The sequence below is a fragment of the Procambarus clarkii genome, chromosome 1, assembly GCF_040958095.1.
Source record: "Procambarus clarkii isolate CNS0578487 chromosome 1, FALCON_Pclarkii_2.0, whole genome shotgun sequence".
Classification (NCBI taxonomy): domain Eukaryota; kingdom Metazoa; phylum Arthropoda; class Malacostraca; order Decapoda; family Cambaridae; genus Procambarus; species Procambarus clarkii.
This window is the reverse complement of record NC_091150.1, coordinates 16795557-16815725: the sequence shown is the minus strand read 5'-3', so window position 1 is coordinate 16815725 and position 20169 is coordinate 16795557. Positions and strand designations below refer to the sequence as shown.

Below are 20169 nucleotides of genomic sequence, written 5' to 3'. Positions count from 1 at the left end.
TTTCTGGGTTCGAGTCCCACTGGTGGGTGTTGTCCAAAGATTGTTTATCTTCACTTGTGGTTTATGCAAGTATAGGCTTATAAGCTGGACACGAGTTCTCTCACATTGACAGTGGCTTGACGAAAATTGCAGACTGACCCCTCACTCATCTGGTGCCTTCGGGAGGTAGAGATGTTTGAGATATATATATCTCGAACTATCTACTTCTTTTGTAAGGTCTGATGGCGTAGTGGGTTAAAGCATACTAGTTATGCCAGCTACTGGAAGGTAGTTGTGCTTTCTGGGTTCGAGTCCCACTGGTGGGTGTTGTCCAAAGATTGTTTATCTTCACTTGTGGTTTATGCAAGTATAGGCTTATAAGCTGGACACGAGTTCTCTCACATTGACAGTGGCTTGACGAAAATTGCAGACTGACCCCTCACTCATCTGGTGCCTTCGGGAGGTAGAGATGTTTGAGATATATATATCTCGAACTATCTACTTCTTTTGTAAGGTCTGATGGCGTAGTGGGTTAAAGCATACTAGTTATGCCAGCTACTGGAAGGTAGTTGTGCTTTCTGGGTTCGAGTCCCACTGGTGGGTGTTGTCCAAAGATTGTTTATCTTCACTTGTGGTTTATGCAAGTATAGGCTTATAAGCTGGACACGAGTTCTCTCACATTGACAGTGGCTTGACGAAAATTGCAGACTGACCCCTCACTCATCTGGTGCCTTCGGGAGGTAGAGATGTTTGAGATATATATATCTCGAACTATCTACTTCTTTTGTAAGGTCTGATGGCGTAGTGGGTTAAAGCATACTAGTTATGCCAGCTACTGGAAGGTAGTTGTGCTTTCTGGGTTCGAGTCCCACTGGTGGGTGTTGTCCAAAGATTGTTTATCTTCACTTGTGGTTTATGCAAGTATAGGCTTATAAGCTGGACACGAGTTCTCTCACATTGACAGTGGCTTGACGAAAATTGCAGACTGACCCCTCACTCATCTGGTGCCTTCGGGAGGTAGAGATGTTTGAGATATATATATCTCGAACTATCTACTTCTTTTGTAAGGTCTGATGGCGTAGTGGGTTAAAGCATACTAGTTATGCCAGCTACTGGAAGGTAGTTGTGCTTTCTGGGTTCGAGTCCCACTGGTGGGTGTTGTCCAAAGATTGTTTATCTTCACTTGTGGTTTATGCAAGTATAGGCTTATAAGCTGGACACGAGTTCTCTCACATTGACAGTGGCTTGACGAAAATTGCAGACTGACCCCTCACTCATCTGGTGCCTTCGGGAGGTAGAGATGTTTGAGATATATATATCTCGAACTATCTACTTCTTTTGTAAGGTCTGATGGCGTAGTGGGTTAAAGCATACTAGTTATGCCAGCTACTGGAAGGTAGTTGTGCTTTCTGGGTTCGAGTCCCACTGGTGGGTGTTGTCCAAAGATTGTTTATCTTCACTTGTGGTTTATGCAAGTATAGGCTTATAAGCTGGACACGAGTTCTCTCACATTGACAGTGGCTTGACGAAAATTGCAGACTGACCCCTCACTCATCTGGTGCCTTCGGGAGGTAGAGATGTTTGAGATATATATATCTCGAACTATCTACTTCTTTTGTAAGGTCTGATGGCGTAGTGGGTTAAAGCATACTAGTTATGCCAGCTACTGGAAGGTAGTTGTGCTTTCTGGGTTCGAGTCCCACTGGTGGGTGTTGTCCAAAGATTGTTTATCTTCACTTGTGGTTTATGCAAGTATAGGCTTATAAGCTGGACACGAGTTCTCTCACATTGACAGTGGCTTGACGAAAATTGCAGACTGACCCCTCACTCATCTGGTGCCTTCGGGAGGTAGAGATGTTTGAGATATATATATCTCGAACTATCTACTTCTTTTGTAAGGTCTGATGGCGTAGTGGGTTAAAGCATACTAGTTATGCCAGCTACTGGAAGGTAGTTGTGCTTTCTGGGTTCGAGTCCCACTGGTGGGTGTTGTCCAAAGATTGTTTATCTTCACTTGTGGTTTATGCAAGTATAGGCTTATAAGCTGGACACGAGTTCTCTCACATTGACAGTGGCTTGACGAAAATTGCAGACTGACCCCTCACTCATCTGGTGCCTTCGGGAGGTAGAGATGTTTGAGATATATATATCTCGAACTATCTACTTCTTTTGTAAGGTCTGATGGCGTAGTGGGTTAAAGCATACTAGTTATGCCAGCTACTGGAAGGTAGTTGTGCTTTCTGGGTTCGAGTCCCACTGGTGGGTGTTGTCCAAAGATTGTTTATCTTCACTTGTGGTTTATGCAAGTATAGGCTTATAAGCTGGACACGAGTTCTCTCACATTGACAGTGGCTTGACGAAAATTGCAGACTGACCCCTCACTCATCTGGTGCCTTCGGGAGGTAGAGATGTTTGAGATATATATATCTCGAACTATCTACTTCTTTTGTAAGGTCTGATGGCGTAGTGGGTTAAAGCATACTAGTTATGCCAGCTACTGGAAGGTAGTTGTGCTTTCTGGGTTCGAGTCCCACTGGTGGGTGTTGTCCAAAGATTGTTTATCTTCACTTGTGGTTTATGCAAGTATAGGCTTATAAGCTGGACACGAGTTCTCTCACATTGACAGTGGCTTGACGAAAATTGCAGACTGACCCCTCACTCATCTGGTGCCTTCGGGAGGTAGAGATGTTTGAGATATATATATCTCGAACTATCTACTTCTTTTGTAAGGTCTGATGGCGTAGTGGGTTAAAGCATACTAGTTATGCCAGCTACTGGAAGGTAGTTGTGCTTTCTGGGTTCGAGTCCCACTGGTGGGTGTTGTCCAAAGATTGTTTATCTTCACTTGTGGTTTATGCAAGTATAGGCTTATAAGCTGGACACGAGTTCTCTCACATTGACAGTGGCTTGACGAAAATTGCAGACTGACCCCTCACTCATCTGGTGCCTTCGGGAGGTAGAGATGTTTGAGATATATATATCTCGAACTATCTACTTCTTTTGTAAGGTCTGATGGCGTAGTGGGTTAAAGCATACTAGTTATGCCAGCTACTGGAAGGTAGTTGTGCTTTCTGGGTTCGAGTCCCACTGGTGGGTGTTGTCCAAAGATTGTTTATCTTCACTTGTGGTTTATGCAAGTATAGGCTTATATATATATATATATATATATATATATATATATATATATATATATATATATAAATAAACACCACTCTCCCACTACCATCACTACCCCCCCTCTCTACCCCCTCCACTACCACCACCACTACCCCCCCCACCACTACCACCACCACCACTACCCCCCCTCCACCACTACCACCACCACCCCTCCACTACCACCACCACTACCCCTCCCCCCCACTACCACCACCACTACTCCCCCCCCCACCACCACCACCACCCCCCCACTACCACCACCACTACCCCTCCCCCCCACTACCACCACCACTACTCCCCCCCCCCCCACCACCACCACCCCCCCACTACCACCACCACTACAACCACCATCCCTCCACCACTATCACCCCCCCCCTCCAATACCACCACTCCCCCCCCCCCCCACCACACCACAACACCTGTATCACGATACACAAGACAGAGGTCAAACAACCAAAGAGCGTAAAGGTGTAGATCAATACTCAAGAGCTTAAATGCTCGCCCAAAAGGTCACCCCGAGGTCAAACATCCCGCGAGAATCACGGAGCTGAATGCCAGAGGTGCGCAAGGTCACCGGGCTAATTGTTGACGGACCTCACCATAATGGTAGGCGTCAGAGACCGAGGGAGGGAGGAGCTAGGGACTATCGCATACCTGGAACATACCTATAGTGGGTTTCCGGAGTTCTTCTACTCCCCGAGCCCGGCCTGAGGCCAGGCTCGACTTGTGATGACTTGATCCACCAGGCTGTTGCTTGGAGCGGCCCGCAGGCCCACATATCCACCACAGCCCGATTGGTTCAGCACTTCTTGCAAGAACTTATTTAAGCGCTTCTTGAATAAATCCACCTTTGTTCCGGTAATATTTCTAATGCTGACTGGGAGGGTGTTGAACAGCTGTGGACCTCTGATGTTTGTACAGTGTTCTCTGATTGTGTCTATGGCACCTCTGCTCTTCACTGGACCTCTGATGTTCAGACAGTGTTCACTGATTGTGCCTATGGCACCTCTACTCTTCACTGGACCTCTGATGTTCAGACAGTGTTCTCTGATTGTGTCTATGGCACCTCTACTCTTCACTGAACCTCTGATGTTCAGGCAGTGTTCACTGATTGTGCCTATGGCACCTCTACTCTTCACTGGACCTCTGATGTTCAGACAGTGTTCTCTGATTGTGTCTATGGTACCTCTATTCTTCACTGGACCTCATGTTCAGACAGTGTTCTCCGATTGTGCCTATGGCACCTCTACTCTTCACTGGACCTCTGATGTTCAGACAGTGTTCACTGATTGTGCCTATGGCACCTCTACTCTTCACTGGACCTCTGATGTTTGTACAGTGTTCTCTGATTGTGTCTATGGCACCTCTGCTCTTCACTGGACCTCTGATGTTCAGACAGTGTTCACTGATTGTGCCTATGGCACCTCTACTCTTCACTGGACCTCTGATGTTCAGACAGTGTTCTCTGATTGTGTCTATGGTACCTCTATTCTTCACTGGACCTCTGATGTTTATACAGTGTTCTCTGATTGTGCCTATGGCACCTCTGCTCTTCACTGGTTCTTTTCTGCATTTTCTTCCATATCGTTCATTCCAGTACGTTCTTATTTTACTGTGTAGATTTGGTACTTGACCCTCCAGTATCTTCCAGGTGTATATTATTTGGTATCTCTCTCGTCACCTTTCTAGTGAGTACATTTGGAGAGCTTTGAGACGATCCCAATAATTTAGGTGTTTTATCTCGTCTATGCGTGCCGTATATGTTCTCTGTATTCCCTCTATTTCAGCAATCTCTGCTGCTCTGAAGGGGGAAGTGAGTACCGAGCAGTATTCAAGACGGGACAACACCAGTGATGTAAATAGTATTAACATTACTGTGAGGTCTCTGGATGAGAACGTTCTCATAATCCATGCTATCATTGTCCTGGCCGCCGCCGCTATATTTGCTCGGTTATGTTCACTAAATGTCAGGTCGTCAGGTCGAAATAGAAACAATTGAACTCAAGCTACAAGAATCATACAAAACCCAGGAGAGGCAAAGGGAGCAAAAGGCTATCAGTGAAATAGAGAGAAATCCGAAATATTTTTTTCTCCTATGCAAAATCAAGATCAAAAACCACATCTAGTATCGGGCCCCTGCGAAAGGGAGATGGAACTTTCACCGATGACAACAAAGAAATGAGCGAGTTACTGAGGAAGCAGTACGACTCTGTTTTCAGCGAGCCATTAAACGCACTAAAGATTGATAACCCAAATGAATTTTTCATGGATATGATACCAACATCAAATCATATATCAGACGTCACCCTGTCCCCACTGGATTTTGAAGAAGCCATAAACAGTATGCCTATGCACTCTGCACCAGGCCCGGATTCTTGGAACTCCATATTCATCAAGAACTGTAAAAAACCACTATCGCAGGCCCTCCACATTCTGTGGAGACAAAGCCTAGATACTGGCGTTATCCCTGATATACTAAAAACAGCAGAGATAGCACCACGCCATAAAGGAGGAAATAAGGCAGAGGCAAAAAATTACAGACCGATAGCACTAACATCGCACATCATAAAAATTTTTGAGAGAGTGCTAAGAAGTAAGATCACAAAATACATGGAATCACAGTATCTCCATAACCCCGGACAACATGGTTTCAGAACAGGGCGCTCTTGCCTGTCACAGTTGCTGGACCACTATGATATGGCATTAGATGCTATGGAAGACAAACAAAACGCTGATGTAATTTACACAGATTTCGCAAAAGCTTTTGATAAATGTGACCATGGTGTTATTGCACACAAAATGCGTTCAAAAGGAATTACCTGAAAAATAGGCAGATGGATCTACAATTTCCTGACTAACAGAACCCAATGTGTAATAGTCAACAAAATAAAATCCAGCCCATCAACCGTGAAGAGCTCAGTCCCCCAGGGTACTGTGCTTGCTCCAGTACAGTCCCCCAGGGTACTGTGCTTGCTCCAGTAGTCCCCCCAGGGTACTGTGCTTGCTCCAGTACTTTTTCTCATCCTCATATCGGACATAGACAAGAACACAACCTATAGCACTGTATCATCCTTTGCAGATGACACTAGGATCTTCATGAGAGTAGGCAACATAGAGGACACGGCAAACCTCCAATCAGATGTAGATCAGGTCTTTCTATGGGCTACAGAAAATAATATGGTGTTTAACGAAGATAAGTTCCAGCTCATGCGCTATGGAAAAAATGAAAATATATAAACGGAAACCACGTACAAAACTCAGGCAAATCATAACATAGAACGAAAAGGCAATGTAAAGGATCTGGGTGTACTCATGTCGGAAGACCTTACCTTTAAAGAACACAATAAAGTAGCCGTCACAACTGCAAGAAAAATGACAGGTTGGATAACAAGAACTTTTCACACTAGAGATGCTATACCGATGATGATACTCTTCAAGACGCTAGAGCTCTCTAGAGTGGAGTACTGCTGCACAATGACAGCCCGTTTCAAAGCTGGTGAAATTGCTGACCTGGAGAGCGTGCAGAGATCCTTTACTGCTAGAATCCACTCAGTAAAACATCTAAACTATTGGGACCGACTAAAGAGCCTAAATTTGTATTCTCTTGAGCGCAGGCGGGAGAGATACATAATAATTTACATGTGGAAAATATTAGAGGGGCTGGTCCCAAACCTGCACACAGAAATAACACCACATGAGACCAGGAGGCATGGCAGGATGTGCAGAATACCCCCGTTGAAAAGCAGAGGTGCAACAGGTCCTCTGAGAGAGAACTATCAACATCAGAGGCCCGAGACTGTTCAACACGCTTCCACTACACATAAGGGACATAACTGGCCGACCCCTCACAGTGTTCAAGACAGAACTATCAACATCAGAGGCCCGAGACTGTTCAACACGCTCCCACTACACATAAGGGACATAACTGGCCGACCCCTCACAGTGTTCAAGAGAGAACTATCAACACCAGAGGCCCGAGACTGTTCAACACGCTTCCACTACACATAAGGGATATAACTGGCCGACCCCTCACAGTGTTCAAGAGAGAACTATCAACATCAGAGGCCCGAGACTGTTCAACACGCTTCCACTACACATAAGGGACATAACTGGCCGACCCCTCACAGTGTTCAAGAGAGAACTATCAACACCAGAGGCCCGAGACTGTTCAACACGCTTCCACTACACATAAGGGATATAACTGGCCGACCCCTCACAGTGTTCAAGAGAGAACTATCAACATCAGAGGCCCGAGACTGTTCAACACGCTTCCACTACATATTACTTCCACTACAGTTATGTCCATAAGGGACATAACTGGCCGACCCCTTACAGTGTTCCTCTAAAGTTTCTGTGATTTTGTCATAGTGGTTGAGTAACTGTGACAGACAGGATCTTACCGCTCTAAACCCATGTTGTCCTGGATTGTGTAACTCATTTTTTCTAAAACTAGAAAGTTGATTCCTAATCACTCTTTCATTGCCAAATCCAGGAACCATTGCCAGATCCAGGGTGTGGTGTTGTGGTAATGGTTCCTTCACTCTGGTAGTGGTGCTGGGGAGTGTGGTAGTCTCTGTGTGGTTGGGAGTGTTATATAAGTGTGGCTGATGATGAACTGGTTCAGTCTTGTATATTTGTCCCTCCCCATCTGTACTCCTGCAGTCTTTCTGTCTGTCTGTTCCTCTCTCTCTCTTGTATGTTCTCTTCTGCTGCTGCCTAGCTCTAAAAACTTCTACAGTTATTATTCTGGACTTTCTCTCGTCTGTAATCATGTGTTACAGTCGTCTGTAACCATGGGTTACAGTCGTCTGTAACCATGTGTTACAGTCGTCTGTAACCATGTGTTACAGTCGTCTGTAACCATGTGTTACAGTCGTCTGTAACCATGTGTTACAGTCGTCTGTAACCATGTGTTACAGTCGTCTGTAACCATGTGTTACAGTCGTCTGTAACCATGTGTTACAGTCGTCTGTAACCATGTGTTACAGACTCGCACATCGAAATCTGGACATTGAAGGTCATTACATTTGTTCACACTAACTGACATTTGGATAGTTTATGGCTGAAGTGTCTACACTCTCTTACAAAACGGCATGTACCCCCCCCCCCCCCCACGATCATGTTCCATCATTTTCGTGGATACATGAACGTACATTTTGTGCTTTTGGCGCCATATTTGCATATTCCCTTTGCATAATATTTGCAAATGTTTTTATTACTGATTTTTTCTGTGGTAAGTCACCTGCTTGATGGGGTTCTGGGAGTACTTCTCCTCCCTCAGCCCAGCTCGAGGCCAGGGTTCTTCATCTCAACATTCGAGTCTTCCATAATGGGGGTATTTGTGTGACCCTCGACCCACTGTCCTCCCTGAGAGCAGGCTGGTCATCACTCTCCTGACTCAGTTTGGTTCAGTGTTTAAGGTTTTGGTCACAATCTGCGTATTTATGGCTGGTAACGCGTCTGAGACGGCCGAACACACACTGTGTGCTTCAGGAATGTGACTCATTAGTTATGTTACACACAGAAGTCACAATAGCGTGATGGATCAAATGAACAAATCCACAAGGGGAAATCAAGGAGGATTTCCCGGTTGCAATTCTTTTAACCATGTCGTAGCTCAGTCGATTAAGGCAACGTCTGGGATCCTCTCGGACGAAGGTTCGAACCCTCGTCACGGCCCTTGTGGATTTGTTCATTAGTTATGTTTTTTTTTCATATTTTTCATAGTGTCATTTTGGGACCTCCAGTATGTCCCTTGTGTGTTGGCATAGTGTGGAGGTATGTCCCTTGTGTGTTGGCATAGTGTAGAGGTATGTCCCTTGTGTGTTGGCATAGTGTAGAGGTATGTCCCTTGTGTGTTGGCATAGTGTAGAGGTATGTCCCTTGTGTGTTGGCATAGTGTAGAGGTATGTCCCTTGTGTGTTGGCATAGTGTAGAGGTATGTCCCTTGTGTGTTGGCATAGTGTAGAGGTATGTCCCTTGTGTGTTGGCATAGTGTGGAGGTATGTCCCTTGTGTGTTGGCATAGTGTGGAGGTATGTCCCTTGTGTGTTGGCATAGTGTGGAGGTATGTCCCTTGTGTGTTGGCATAGTGTGGAGGTATGTCCCTTGTGTGTTGGCATAGTGTGGAGGTATGTCCCTTGTGTGTTGGCATAGTGTGGAGGTATGTCCCTTGTGTGTTGGCATAGTGTGGAGGTATGTCCCTTGTGTGTTGGCATAGTGTAGAGGTATGTCCCTTGTGTGTTGGCATAGTGTGGAGGTATGTCCCTTGTGTGTTGGCATAGTGTGGAGGTATGTCCCTTGTGTGTTGGCATAGTGTGGAGGTAACTCCGCCCAGGTCAGATGAATGGTTGTGCTGCAGATGATACAATACAACCCCACAATATTCCTCCCACACAAGTACAACCAGGCTGTGACTCATACGTCAGGCTGCGAGCAGCTCCGTCCAACAGCCTGGTTGACCAGTCCAGCAACCAGGAGGCCTGGTCGAGGACCGGGCCGCGGGGACGCTAAGCCCCGAAATGATGGCAAGGTAACCACAAGGTAACTCCATTGTTGGCTGGTGTGGTGTAGAGGGGTCCCCGTCCCCCTCTATTTGTGCTTCCCAACCTTCACACTATCGTGTGATAGTGTGAAGGTTGTGTGCTTGTGTGTGTGTGAAGGATAGTGTGCTTCACACTATCCCTTCTTGTCCTTAGTATTTGTAATATTATATGTATATATTTATATTTTATATGTTCAAACTACATACACAGGTTGTTATCGTATGGCAGAGGAAGGAACTCACAATGGGATGTACTGATAAATTAATTACCATACGCACTTCCGTGGAAATATACATTAAATTCTAGACTGTGTGGATCTCGAACTTCTGGACACTGGATTGTGTGGGTCTCGAACTTCTGGACACTGGATTGTGTGGGTCTCGAACTTCTGGACACTGGATTGTGTGGGTCTCGAACTTCTGGACACTGGATTGTGTGGGTCTCGAACTTCTGGACACTGGATTGTGTGGGTCTCGAACTTCTGGACACTGGATTGTGTGGGTCTCGAACTTCTGGACACTGGACTGTGTGGGTCTCGAACTTCTGGACACTGGACTGTGTGGATCTCGAACTTCTGGACACTGGATTGTGTGGATCTCGAACTTCTGGACACTGGATTGTGTGGATCTCGAACTTCTGGACACTGGATTGTGTGGATCTCGAACTTCTGGACACTGGACTGTGTGGATCTCGAACTTCTGGACACTGGACTGTGTGGGTCTCGAACTTCTGGACACTGGACTGTGTGGATCTCGAACTTCTGGACACTGGATTGTGTGGATCTCGAACTTCTGGACACTGGATTGTGTGGATCTCGAACTTCTGGACACTGGATTGTGTGGATCTCGAACTTCTGGACACTGGATTGTGTGGATCTCGAACTTCTGGACACTGGATTGTGTGGATCTCGAACTTCTGGACACTGGATTGTGTGGATCTCGAACTTCTGGACACTGGACTGTGCGGATCTCGAACTTCTGGACACTGGACTGTGTGGATCTCGAACTTCTGGACACTTTCCCTTTTAAGACTTACTCATAGCCTAGTTGACAGAGCTAGGACCTTACACGCCTGGGGTCCATGGTTCAAGACCCGTACAGCCCCGGTGAAAGGACTGTACTGTTGTTAACGCTTGTATTGCCCCCAGGTCACTTAGTGAATGTCGCTAGTTCCTGGACCTTGAAACAGGTCAAGCTATTGACCTATTGCCATAGGGAACCTTCTACTGAATTTCTGGCTTGTAATATTATGTAACTTACACTATTAATAATTTCCAGAATTACATCTCTGTGTTATAGTACATATTTACTGGGGTATATATGCCGAGGAAAGTGTGGACACAGGTACAGGTGTGGTACAAGTTACACACAGCCAGGTACAGCAATACTTGACGGTACACGTAGACTGTATTAAGAGTTACAGCTGTATATGAGGATATACGGGTGACTGGGGGGGGGGTACAGGAGTACATGATAGTGTGTTATCACCAGACTCTGACACACACTTACCTTATCTCTCCCTACCCCCCCACACACATGTGCGTCCACACACATGTGTGCGTCCATACACACACATGTGTGCGCCCACCTACCTTGGTTACCTTACCTTGAGATGTTTTCGGGGCTTAGCGTCCCGACGGCCCGGTCGTCGACTAGGTCTCCTGGTTGCTGGACTGGTCAACCAGGCTGTTGGACGCGGCTGCTCGCAGCCTGAGGTATGAGTGGATACCTGATCAGCCTGGTTGATCAGGTATCCATTGGAGGTGCTTATCCAGTTCTCTCTTGAACACTGTGAGAGGTCGGCCAGTTATGTCCCTTATGTGTAGTGGAAGCGTGTTGAACAGTCTCGGGCCTCTGATGTTGATAGTTCTCTCTTGATCACTGTGAGGGGTCTGCCAGTTATGTCCCTTATGTGTAGTGGAAGCGTGTTGAACAGTCTCGGGCCTCTGATGTTGATAGTTCTCTCTTGATCACTGTGAGGGGTCGGCCAGTTATGTCCCTTACGTGTAGTGGAAGCGTGTTGAACAGTCTCGGGCCTCTGATGTTGATAGTTCTCTCTTGAACACTGTGAGGGGTCGGCCAGTTATGTCCCTTATGTGTAGTGGAAGCGTGTTGAACAGTCTCGGGCCTCTGATGTTGATAGAGTTCTCTCTCAGAGTATCTGTTGCACCTCTGCTTTTCAACGGGGGTATTCTGCACATCCTGCCATGCTTTCTGGTCTCATGTGATGTTATTTCTGTGTACAGGTTTGGGACCAGCCCCTCGAATATTTTCCACATGTAAATTATTATGTATCTCTCCCGCCTGCGCTCAAGGGAGTACAGATTTAGGCTCTTTAGTCGGTCCCAATAGTTTAGATGTTTTACTGAGTGGATTCTAGCAGTAAAGGATCTCTGCACGCTCTCCAGGTCAGCAATTTCACCAGCTTTGAAACGGGCTGTCATTGTGCAGCAGTACTCCACTCTAGAGAGCTCTAGCGTCTTGAAAAGTATCATCATCGGTATAGCATCTCTAGTGTGAAAAGTTCTTGTTATCCAACCTGTCATTTTTCTTGCAGTTGTGACGGCTACTTTATTGTGTTCTTTAAAAGTAAGGTTTTCCGACATGAGTACACCCAGATCCTTTACATTGCCTTTTCGTTCAATGTAATGATTTAACTGCGTTTTGTACATGGTTTCTGTTTTTATATTTTCATTTTTTCCATAGTGCATGAGCTGGAACTTATCTTCGTTAAACACCATATTATTTTCTGTAGCCCATAGAAAGACTTGATCTACATCTGACTGGAGGTTTGCCGTGTCCTCTATGTTGCCTACTCTCATGAAGATCCTAGTGTCATCTGCAAAGGATGATACAGTGCTATAGGTTGTGTTCTTGTCTATGTCCGATATGAGGATGAGAAAGAGTACTGGAGTAAGCACAGTACCCTGGGGGACTGTACTGGAGCAAGCACAGTACCCTGGGGGACTGTACTGGAGCAAGCACAGTACCCTGGGGGACTGTACTGGTGCAAGCACAGTAACCTGGGGGACTGTACTGGAGCAAGCACAGTACCCTGGGGGGACTGTACTGGAGCAAGGACAGTACTCTGGGGGACTGTACTGGAGCAAGCACAGTACCCTGGGGGACTGTATTGGAACTTCTCGGTTGATGGACCGGATTTTATTTCGTTGACTATTACACACTGAGTTCTGTTAGTCAGGCAATTGTAGATCCATCTGCCAATTTTTCCGGTAATTCCTTTTGCGCGCATTTTATGTGCAATAACACCACGGTCACATTTATCAAAGGCTTTTGCAAAATCTATGTAAATTACATAAGCGTTTTGTTTGTCTTCCATGGCATCTAGTGCCATATCATAGTGGTCCAGCAACTGTGACAGGCAAGAGCGCCCTGTTCTGAAACCATGTTGTCCGGGGTTATGGAGATGCTGTGATTCCATGTATTTTGTGATCTTACTTCTTAGCACTCTCTCAAAAGTTTTTATGATGTGCGATGTTAGTGCTATCGGTCTGTAATTTTTTGCCTCTGCTTTATTTACTCCTTTATGGAGTGGTGCTATCTCTGCTGTTTTTAGTATGTCAGGGATAACGCCAGTATCTAGGCTTTGTCTCCACAGAATGTGGAGGGACTGCGATAGTGGTTTTTTACAGTTCTTGATGAATATGGAGTTCCAAGAATCCGGGCCTGGTGCAGAGTGCATAGGCATACTGTTTATGGCTTCTTCAAAATCTAGTGGGGATAGGGCGACGTCTGATATATGATTTAATGTTGGTATCATATCCATGAAAAATTCATTTGGGTTATCAATCTTTAGTGCGTTTAATGGCTCGCTGAAAACAGAGTCGTACTGCTTCCTCAGTAACTCGCTCATTTCTTTGTTGTCATCGGTGAAAGTTCCATCTCCCTTTCGCAGGGGCCCGATACTAGATGTGGTTTTTGATCTTGATTTTGCATAGGAGAAAAAATATTTCGGATTTCTCTCTATTTCACTGATGGCCTTTTGCTCTCTTTGCCTCTCCTGGGTTTTGTATGATTCTTGTAGCTTGAGTTCAATTGTTTCTATTTCTCTACCTAACCTTCTTCGCCGTTCTAGAAATAGGGTGCGACTCTCAAGTTGTTCCGCGATTCGTTTTCTTCGCCTATATAGGGAACGACGTTCCCGTTCCAATCTGCATCTCTTTTTTTCTTAGGGGTATGCGGTTTGAACATATTTCTAGTGCTACTGAGCTTATTTTTTCCAGGCATTGGTTCAGGTTTGCATTTTCTAGCTGTTCTTCCCAGTTTATTTCTGTGAAGTCCTGGTTTATTTGCTCCCAGTTTATCTGTTTATTATTGAAGTTGAATTTGTTAAATCTCCTCCACCGGGAATCTGGACTGGTTTTGAAGGTCTATTCCCCATGGTTGTCAGAACTTCAATTAAGTTGTGATCTGAGTAACAGGTATTTGTAATCATTATGTTCCCGATCAATTCATCATTATTAGTAAAAATGAGGTCCAGCGTGTTCTCCTTCCTAGTTGGTTCTACTATTTGCTGGTTTAAGGCAAACCTGTCGCACATCCGTAGCAGGTCATTTGCATGTGCCTGTTCATTTAGGCTACTTCCTGGTATTCTTTCTAATATTACTGTATTAGCCAGGTGCTTCCATTTCAGGTTCCGTAGGTTGAAGTCCCCAAGCAGGATGATGTTCGGAGCTCGATTTGTGAGGTTTTCCAAGCAGTGTTCTATTTTCATTAGTTGGTCTTTAAACTGCTGAGGGTTTGCCTCCGGTGACTTATATACAAGGACAATAATTACATTTAGGATCTCTATTTTGATTATCAGCACTTCCACCATATCATTTGAGGTGTTTATCAGCTCAGTACAGATGAGTGTGTCTTTGACGTAGAGGCTGACCCCACCCTGAAGCCGGTGTTTCCTATCACATCTGAAAAGATTGTACTCTGAGATCCATATTTCACCATCAAGGTAGTCCTTGGTGTGTGTTTCCGTTAGGGCTGCAAACACTGCATTTGCCTCATGTACGAGGCCATCAAGAAAATGGAATTTGTTAGATTTGCGTGTTTTTATACTCTGAATGTTGGCAAATATAAATGATGTTATCGTGTTAGTGGAAGTGCTGGATGCTTTAATTGGTGTTAATATCTGAGGCTCTGGTAAGGAGGCCACTGTGTTTGCGTCCTCTCTAGCATTTGACCGAGTTGGTGGTAGAGTCTGGTCATTTTTAGCCATTCTTCTCCTCCTCCTCTTGCTATAAAATAATCCTGGTCGATAGAGTTGTGGCTGTTTTCATAGTGGCGGTCTGTCGGTCGCTTGATGTCCAGTTTACATGGAAAGCTGGACATTCCGTGTTGAAGCATTCCTTACTATCTAAGGAGTTCTTGCAAAGTTCTGGGTGAAAAAATCACAGCTTTTGGTACATTTACCTGTACTAAGGAGATTTCTGCACACTCTAGGGTGATCGTACTTACATGTTCCATTTGTTCTTCCCGATATCCCATGCTTACTGGCAGCCCATTATAATAACGACAGGTTTAGAGCCCCCTTTGTTTTGTTCCCCTCTGCCAGAGACCACGATCTGCTGTGGCGCCGCCCCAGGTAATGGTGGGTGGTGATAATGGTGGGTGGTGATAATGGTGGCTGGTGATAATTGTGGTTGGTGATAATGGTGGGTGGTGATAATGGTGATAATAGTGATTATAATGGTGGTGATAATGGTAATTATAATGGTGGGTGGTGATAATGGTGGGTGGTGGTAATGGTGGGTGGTGATAATGGTGGGTGGTGATAAAGGTGATAATAGTGATTATAATGGTGGTGATAATGGTAATTATAATGGTGGGTTTGATAATGGTGGGTGGTGGTAATGGTGGGTGGTGATAATGGTGGGTGGTGATAATGGTGATAATAGTGATTATAATGGTGGTGATAATGGTAATTATAATGGTGGCTGGTGATAATTGTGGGTGGTGATAATGGTGGGTGGTGATAATGGTGGGTGGTGGTAATGGTGGGTGGTGATAATGGTGGGTGGTGGTAATGGTAGGTGGTGATAATGGTGGGTGGTGATAATGGTGGGTGGTGATAATGGTGGGTGGTGATAATGGTGGTGATATTAGTGATTATAGTGGTGGTGATAATGGTGATTATAATGGTAGGTGGTGATAATTGTGGGTGGTGATAATGGTGGGTGGTGGTAATGGTGGGTGGTGATAATGGTGGGTGGTGGTAATGGTGGTGATACTAGTGATTATAATGGTGATTATAATAGTGGGTGGTGATAATGGTGGTGATAATGGTGATAATAGTGATTATAATGGTGGTGATAATGGTGATTATAATGGTGGGTGGTGATAATTGTGGGTGGTGATAATTGTGGGAGGTGATAATGGTGGGTGGTGATAATGGTGGGTGGTGATAATGGTGGGTAGTGATAATGGTGTGGTGAGAGAGGGTGGTGATAATAGAGGGTGGTGATAATGGAGGGTGGTGATAATGGTGGGTGGTGATAATGGTGGGTGGTGATAATGGTGGGTGGTGATAATGGAGGATGGTGATAATGGAGGGTGGTGATAATGGTGGTGATAATGGTGGGTGGTGATAATGGTGGGTAGTGATAATGGAGGGTGGTGATAATGGTGGGTGGTGAAAATGGAGGGTGGTGATAATGGTGGGTGGTGATAATGGTGGGTGGTGATAATGGAGGGTGGTGATAATGGAGGGTGGTGATAATGGTGGGTGGTGATAATGGAGGGTGGTGATAATGGAGGGTGGTGGTAATGGAGGGCGGTGATAATGATGGGTGGTGATAATGGAGGGTGGTGATAATGGTGGGTGGTGATAATGGAGGGTGGTGATAATGGAGGGTGGTGGTAATGGAGGGTGGTGATAATGGTGGGTGGTGATAATGGTGGGTGGTGATAATGGTGGGTGGTGATAATGGAGGGTGGTGATAATGGAGGGTGGTGGTAATGGAGGGTGGTGATAATGATGGGTGGTGATAATGGTGGGTGGTGATAATGGAGGGTGGTGATAATGGAGGGTGGTGATAATGGTGGTGATAATGGAGGGTGGTGATAATGGAGGGTAGTGATAATGGTGGGTGGTGATAATGGAGGGTGGTGATAATGGTGGGTGGTGATAATGGAGGGTGGTGATAATGGAGGGTGGTGATAATGGTGGGTGGTGATAATGGAGGGTGGTGATAATGGAGGGTGGTGATAATGGAGGGTGGTGATAATAGTGGTGATAATGGTGGGTGGTGATAATGGAGGGTGGTGATAATGGTGGTGATAATGGTGATAATGGAGGGTGGTGATAATGGTGATAATGGAGGGTGGTGATAATGGAAGGTGGTGATAATGGAAGGTGGTGATAATGGAAGGTGGTGATAATGGATGGTGGTGATAATGGAGGGTGGTGATAATGGAGGGTGGTGATAATGGTGGTGATAATGGTGGTGATAATGGAGGGTGGTGATAATGGTGGTGATAATGGAGGGTGGTGATAATGGTGGTGATAATGGAGGGTGGTGATAATGGTGGTGATAATGGAGGGTGGTGATAATGGAGGGTGGTGATAATGGAGGGTGGTGATAACAGAGGGTGGTGATAATGGTGGTGATAATGGAGGGTGGTGATAATGGTGGTGATAATGGAGGGTGGTGATAATGGAGGGTGGTGATAATGGTGATAATGGAGGGTGGTGATAATGGTGGGTGGTGATAATGGTGGTGATAATGGAGGGTGGTGATAATAGTGGTGATAATGGTGGGTGGTGATAATGGTGGTGATAATGGAGGGTGGTGATAATGGTGGTGATAATGGTGGTGATAATGGAGGGTGGTGATAATGCATGGTGATAATGGAAGGTGGTGATAATAGAGGGTGGTGATAATGGAGGGTGGTGATAATGGAGGGTGGTGATAATGGAGGGTGGTGATAATGGAGGGTGGTGATAATGGAGGGTGGTGATAATGGAAGGTGGTGATAATGGAGGGTGGTGATAATGGAAGGTTGTGATAATGGAGGGTGGTGATAATGAAGGGTGGTGATAATGGAGGGTGGTGATAATGGTGGTGATAATGGAGGGTGGTGATAATGAAGGGTGGTGATAATGGAGGGTGGTGATAATGGTGGTGATAATGGTGTGTGGTGATAATGGAGGGTGGTGATAATGGAAGGTGGTGATAATGGTGGGTGGTGATAATGGAGGGTGGTGATAATGGAAGGTGGTGATAATGGATGGTGGTGATAATGGATGGTGGTGATAATGGAGGGTGGTGATAATGGAGGGTGGTGATAATGGTGGTGATAATGGTGGTGATAATGGAGGGTGGTGATAATGGAGGGTGGTGATAATGGTGGGTGGTGATAACGGAGGGTGGTGATAATGGTGATAATGAAGGGTGGTGATAATGGTGGTGATAATAGTGGGTGGTGATAATGGAGGGTGGTGATAATAGAGGGTGGTGATAATGGTGGGTGGTGATAATGGTGGTGATAATAGAGGGTGGTGATAATGGAGGGTGGTGATAATAGTGGGTGGTGATAATGGAGGGTGGTGATAATAGAAGGTGGTGATAATGGAGGGTGGTGATAATGGTGGTGATAATAGAGGGTGGTGATAATGGAGGGTGGTGATAATAGAAGGTGGTGATAATGGAGGGTGGTGATAATGGTGGTGATAATAGAGGGTGGTGATAATGGAGGGTGGTGATAATGGTGGTGATAATAGAGGGTGGTGATAATAGAGGGTGGTGATAATAGAGGGTGGTGATAATAGAGGGTGGTGATAATGGAGGGTGGTGATAATGGAGGGTGATAATGGTGGTGATAATAGAGGGTGGTGATAATAGAGGGTGGTGATAATGGAGGGTGGTGATAATGGAGGGTGGTGATAATGGTGGTGACAATGGTGGTAATAATGGAGGGTGGTGATAATGGTGGTGATAATGGAGGGTGGTGATAATGGAGGGTGGTGATAATGGTGGTGATAATGGAGGGTGGTGATAATGGAGGGTGGTGATAATGGAGGGTGGTGATAATGGAGGGTGGTGATAATGGTGGTGATAATGGAGGGTGGTGATAATGGAGGGTGGTGATAATGGTGGTGATAATGGAGGGTGGTGATAATGGTGGTGATAATGGAGGGTGGTGATAATGGAGGGTTGTGATAATGGTGGTGATAATGGAGGGTGGTGATAATGGTGGGTGGTGATAATGGAGGGTGGTGATAATGGTGGTGATAATGGAGGGTGGTGATAATGGTGGTGATAATGGTGGGTGGTGATAATGGAGGGTGGTGATAATGGTGGTGATAATGGAGGGTGGTGATAATGGAGGGTGGTGATAATGGTGGGTGGTGATAATGGAGGGCGGTGGTAGTACTAACTATACCATGTTCAGCAGACACGGTAAACCTTGAGAGATCAGTAACTAAACTGGCAGCACTAAACACAACTCCTTTTTAGTAAAACATCAACAATGCAAAACAAGCAATACAATGAGAGCCAAAACGATGATAATATAAACATAGTATTAATCAAAACAATAAAGAACACTACACTTCCAAGGCAATTAGAGAGGTTAGTGAGAAAGCGAGAGAGATAAAAGTGAACGCTGGGGGTGGTGGTTGGGAAGGCTGCTGCCGCGTCAAGTGCGGGTGAACGGCGGGAGCAGGAGAGCGCATGCTGAGTGCTCCACACGACACGCCGCACTCTCTCTTACACAAGTGTTAACTCCATCAATATCATCAAACGGGAAAAATGTGTCTGTGTGTTTATTAATACTCAAAAGCAAAATCGGGAAGTGTGTGTGTGTGCGTGTATATGTGTATGTACGTGAATGTGTGTACGTGTGTGTGTGTGTGTGTGTGTGTGTGTGTGTGTGTGTGTGTGTGTGTGTGTGTGTGTGTGTGTGTGTGTGTGTGTGTGTGTGTGTGTGTGGAGGCAGGGCAACTAACCTTGAGGTGGGTGTGTAGTTCATTTTGCTGTTGTTCCAGGAGACGCTGGTGCTCCTGTTGGAACTGGTGGTAGAGGAGACTCTGTTGGAGCTGTGGGCGAGGAGAGAGAAGACAACAGATAGAGAGAGACCACAGGGCAAGTGTCACTACCACCACCAGCACTAACAACACCAGCAACACAAGCTACAGCACCACCACAACCTGCAGCAGCAGCAGCAGCAGCAGCAGCAACAGTAGCAGAAGCACCAGCAGCAGCACCACCACCACCAGCAGGTGTGGTGGTGGTGGCGGCCGTGCCACATCACCGACATAACACAGTGCCCCACACCCGCACACCAACTCATCTCTCACCCACACACACAACACAAATACCCGACTTAGTGTTAGGATGCGAGGAGACAAGCGGGAAATTAACAAAGTGACGAAGCGTGTAAGGAGCTCAAAATTATTTAGGTCTTTACATTAGAACTACTGTGGAGACCAAAGTTGCAAGATGAAAAGCTGGAAGAAAGAATGGATGACATTGT

At 45.7% G+C, this 20169-nt stretch overlaps 1 protein-coding gene across 1 annotated transcript in view; it reads right to left on the bottom strand.

Annotated features, from left to right (window-relative positions):
* Positions 1–20169, bottom strand: part of LOC138360429 (histone deacetylase 4-like) — a 99263-nt gene that overhangs the window by 61981 nt on the left and 17113 nt on the right. Inside the window, exon 3 of the mRNA XM_069320265.1 lies at positions 19643–19732. Coding sequence (XP_069176366.1) covers positions 19643–19732 — 90 coding nt within the window. The remainder of the gene's footprint in view (positions 1–19642; positions 19733–20169) is intronic.